The following is a 5,000-nucleotide window of genomic DNA, read 5'->3' as shown; positions in this document are numbered from 1 at the left end:
TTACCTATGTAATTGTTGACATCTGTACTCTATTTTCCCTGACTATGAACTGAATGATAATGAATTCTGTATTGTGTCATTGAAAAGTAAATATATATGCTTGCTCAAATCTAATCACTCAATTATTGTGCAGGACAGCGAGAATTATACCTAATAATATAAAATATTCCTCTGTTTGGAAACGATTATTATTGCTGGAAACTTGTTTTCTCACTAATGACAAAAGTTTCAATATTCTGAATACCAAAAGCTACTTCTGATATTCAATTTTGATCAAAATATACAACGTTGTTCTAGACCAACAGTGCAGATTATTTATCTGAGTTTTTTTTTTTTTTTGTTATCATCTCTACATGTTTCTTAAACTTTTGATTAGACATCGTCTTACTGCGCACTTGGATATTTTAGTGCTCAGTCATTCCCAATAATTAAAAAAAAAGTGAAAGTCCCTGTTGTGATGAGAACGGCGCCTCCCCTACCTCTGAACCTGGGGTCCTGAGCACGTAGTCTGGCGTACTGTTCGGCCGTCATACACGTGCACTGGGGTTCCCGTGCGCGACTGGGGGATGCTGGCGTCGACACCGGCTTTCTTCGGCCTTTGTTCTTCCCGCCGCCCGCCCTCACCGGCTCGAGCTTGAGCGAATAGGACGAGGACGCCTTCCGGGAGAACTTGAAGGAGGGTGACTGTAAAGGGAGAGAAAGGCACGGGGTGAGGGTATGGCTTCTCACGGGGCGTCTGGTCGGTCTGTGAGGATATGCTGCGAGGGAGGAAAGGAGGAGAGGATGGAAGGTGGGGGGAGGAGAGAGAGGGAGAGAGAGGGAGAGAGAGGGAGAGAGAGAGAGAGAGAGAGAGAGAGAGAGAGAGAGAGAGAGAGAGAGAGAGAGAGAGAGAGAGAGAGAGAGAGAGAGAGAGAGAGAGAGAGAGAGAGGGGGGGAGGGAGAGGGAGAGGGAGTGGGAGAGGGAGGAGGGAGAGAGAGAGGGAGAGAGAGAGGGAGAGGGAGAGGGAGAGAGAGAGGGAGAGAGGGAGAGAGAGAGAGGGAGAGAGAGAGAGAGAGAGAGAGAGAGAGAGAGAGAGAGAGAGAGAGAGAGAGAGAGAGAGAGAGAGAGAGAGAGAGAGAGAGAGAGAGAGAGGGAGAGAGAGAGAGAGAGAGAGAGAGAGAGAGAGAGAGAGAGAGAGAGAGAGAGAGAGAGAGAGAGATAACAGAGTAAAAGAAAGGATAAAATCAGTGAACATAAGAACAACAAACACTTGAAATTTTATAACACTGTCAAGCTAAGTTCCAGTTCTCAAACATCACTACACATAAATATACCATAGCAGGAGTATCAGGGCCTTCCAATAGTTAGTACAAACGTATCAAAACAACCTGCGTACTCTAACTAAGCGTGCCAAACACCATCCCACACCTAAAACCACCCTAGATAACCACCAAAACAAAAACCCAAGAGGACATATGCCTGCACGGGGACGTAATCGCAATGCGTCAACACTACGCATCTAATGAATGGGAGCGGAGTCTATTTCTGGAATGAACCGCATAGCCTCCGTTGTGGATGGACGGCCTTGTTGACTCTCTCTCCCGGGGCCGATCGAGGTTAGTGACCGGGGTATTGGGATTGGGCTGTGGGAAGGGGAGCAGTGGGGGGGGGGGGGAGCGGGCGCGGGAATATGCGATTAAGAGAAAGGAATGAAGAAGAGAATAGAGTATAGTAAAAAAAAAGGTAAGATTGTTCATCGTGGAAAGAGGAAGGGAAAATGGAAACGGGAAAAAATGAAGCGAGACTCAAAATAGGGATAATGAGGTGGCACTGGTTTTCTTCTACCTTTTAAGCATCTTTGGAGAAGTAGCGCAAGCCAAGCGTTGAGGAAACAGCATGGCACTAAGCCAGAGGTGGCTTAGGAAGGGCCGAGTGGAAGGTGCTTGGTCCAGACGGCGATGCTAGGATAAGGGAAACGAACATCGAGCCAGAAGTAACTGACGACTAACCGGGCGTGGGGACAGGCACGAGAGTAAGTGAGAACGAGCGAGAGAGAGAGGGAGACCTTCCTGAATAATTCACGGAGAGAGGGAGAGTAAACAGTAACGTTAATGAAGACCTACGTCAAGTCCCTGGTCCCTCCTTCCTGCCCCTCTCCCCTTCCTCTCTCCTTCCCCTCACATCCTGCTCCCCTAATTACCTGGACCACACAGGCCTTAGTGTCCCAGTGCCCGTGTCTATTCTAGCTGCTCTCACCTCTATCCTCTTGTGTCCCTGTCACCCGTGTCCGCTTCTCCTCCTTGCTAACTCACGGCCCTCCTCTGTGCTCCGTTTCCTTTTTTCGGGTTTGCATTTCCCTTTTGTATATCGTGCCATGCTTCCTAAGAATATAGAGCTTTATAAAATCATCTACATAATTTTCACCTGCATCTGTGTTTTACACGTTGCATCGATCACCTAACTTCCTCAACATCATATTACTCCTATGTACTCCAGCATGCAGATGTCTGGAAGACCCCCAGAAAACAGAATATACTATGCCTCATACTCCTGACCTTATACATCTATCTTGACCTATACGTGCTTTCTGGAATGTTCTTATCACCTGACCTTTTGCGGTTCTCCTTGACATGCATTAGTATCTTCACCTTTCCTCACATTCCGACCTTTTCTCACATCTCCCTAATCTCCTTGAACTAGGAATGGGATCCCGATTTTTTGGCCCGAAGTTTAGCACACTACAATGGAAATCATTCCTCCGCTGACATGACTGCGGAGTCAGCTGGAGAAGCAGTTTATTTCGTTGGAAGATTGAGAATCCAGATGGGAAAAAAAGAATAAATCAAAGGCTGACATGCAAGGGATAACTGAAGAGGACACCCCACACAAAACGCATATTCCTGCGGGTCTGTAAATCGAAAGAGGACACGTGACAACAGACATAACCAACATGACGATGACACGTGTGGTTTTGTGAGTGAAATGAAAGGAGCGTGTCGAGACGTTATTTACTCGTGGCGGGAGAGGTGGAATGAATGAAAAGTAGGTCGCGAAAGGTCATTCATCCAGCGTGGTCGAGGTCACTCACCGGCGGGAGGAAAGGAAGTGGATTTGGTGAAGTTGGTCGAGAAGAAGGTCTTGAGCAAGGTCGTGACCTTGACCTAGACAGCCAAAATAAAGGATTCATTTTCAAGAGTTCTGAATTTCAAAAATTTCACAGCCAGAAGAAAGATTTATATTGATCTTTTCTCTTTACATATCCTATATATAGGAAAGCATGAAGTTTTACGAATCAAAAATTCACATCGCACACTGTTTAAAGCCTGAAAATTAAAATAAAAGGAAACATAATCTTTAGCAGACGAATACCATTTCTTTCCAAATATTTCTTATAGATATGTTTGCTCTTCTTCAAAAATACACCCGGGTCCACATAACTCTGATTCAGCGAGATATCAGACACAGCTTCCGAAGGGCATGCGCTCACCCCCCGCCAAACACCGCCGTATCAAGCGGGCAAACCGAGCGAGTCAAACCTGGTCGAGAGCTTCACTAGCCGGCGTCTCCTGGCCGAGCTCTTGTCCCAGCCCTATAATAAACCCAAAACTTCCTGGACCATCTTCATCGCGGCCGTCAAAATCCCCCCCGGGGCGCCACGGATGTCGATATACCTCGGGGACAGAGAGGCAAGAAGGAGGCAGGTAGGGGGCAGGGGGCAGGCAGCAAGGAGAGAGAGGGGAAGGTAAGCAGGGACCGGCAGAAGGGAAGGGGGTATGAGACGGGGTAGAGGCAGGGGGATAGAGGGGAGAGGCGGCAGAGGTCGGCAGCAGGGGGAGAAAGGAGAGAGGCGAGAGGGGAGGGGTGAGGCAGGGGCGGGAGGTCACAGCAATCTGGAGATGAAAGGTTGGATCAAAGGCCGGCATGATGGCGTCACAGACCGACCGGAAAAAGGCGGGAATGTAATTACTCTTCTAAGGAGCGAGAGCAAAGGGGGATGTCGGAGGAGGACTTCAAAGGTGAGGTGTAAGATGAAGACCTGTGGTGGCGACGGTTGGCGGTGGCTAATATTGGAGGCTGATGGCAACTGGAGGAGGAGGTGGATCTAGATCTGGAGGTGGATACGGTGGAACTGAATTCTATGCCCCCCCCCACCCCTTGCCCTCTTCTCCACGCCACCAAACATACGTCGTCAACATCACCTCTTCACTCCGCCCCGTAAAAAACACCTTCCCGAGGATCATCCCTAAGCTCGTCCAAAATCTTCAAAATACCGAAGACTTCAAGGAAATACTTCAGATTCCCCGAGCCAGAGAAAAAATCTCTCGAAATAATCTAAGAAGCTGCACTCCCTAATCAAGTTAATAAAGTTGTCATGCGACACTTCTATTTTTTTCCAAACTTGGTCGAGCCGCTCATCACGTGAATTTCCGCCTTCCTCTGTCATCCATCACTCGCCATCAGGTTTCAGGGCAAACTAAATCTAAATATATCTAAACCATCACCACCTGCAGAATTAATCTAAACATATCAGAGATGAAGATGATTGATGTAGCAGGTGGTAACATGTTGAAATCGAAATAGAAAATGAATAGAAAATAGATTTTCGATTCTTTTAATTATATCTTTTTCATCATTTTCATTTTCTCCAGACTAATGACAGGCAGCTATCATAAAAATCAGGTATTTCTTTTATTGTCTGCATGTTCTATTATTCGTTTTTGGTATATCTTATCTGGCGAAATAAATGAAATGCACATTCTTTTCACGAAACTAATAATAACAAAAAATGAAAGAATCATTATTTCGACCTGATATGATCATTACAAAAAAAAAGAAAAAAAGAAAAAAAAGACTTAGTTCGGATTTTTTAAAAATCTTTTCTTGAGAATACTCTCAGTTTTTGTTTACCTATCACTCAGCTTTGTATCCGCATATCACGAATTCATTAACTTTGCACAGACCTTTCGATTCGTCCGGCGACTACTGAACTGAGGAAGCACCAAAAATAAACACTCAACAC

The 5,000-nt window shown here is 46.1% G+C and overlaps 1 protein-coding gene across 2 annotated transcripts in view; it reads right to left on the bottom strand.

Moving 5' to 3' along the window:
* Positions 1-5,000, bottom strand: part of sif (still life) — a gene marked incomplete at its 3' end in the record, with an annotated part of 557,800 nt that overhangs the window by 263,131 nt on the left and 289,669 nt on the right. For both annotated transcript variants that reach the window (XM_070124351.1, XM_070124352.1), the window contains 1 exon segment: positions 480-684. In XM_070124351.1, the coding sequence (XP_069980452.1) occupies positions 480-684 (205 nt within the window).

This window comes from Penaeus vannamei, chromosome 8, assembly GCF_042767895.1.
Source record: "Penaeus vannamei isolate JL-2024 chromosome 8, ASM4276789v1, whole genome shotgun sequence".
NCBI classification, from domain to species: domain Eukaryota; kingdom Metazoa; phylum Arthropoda; class Malacostraca; order Decapoda; family Penaeidae; genus Penaeus; species Penaeus vannamei.
This window is presented reverse-complemented; position numbering and strand designations above follow the sequence as displayed.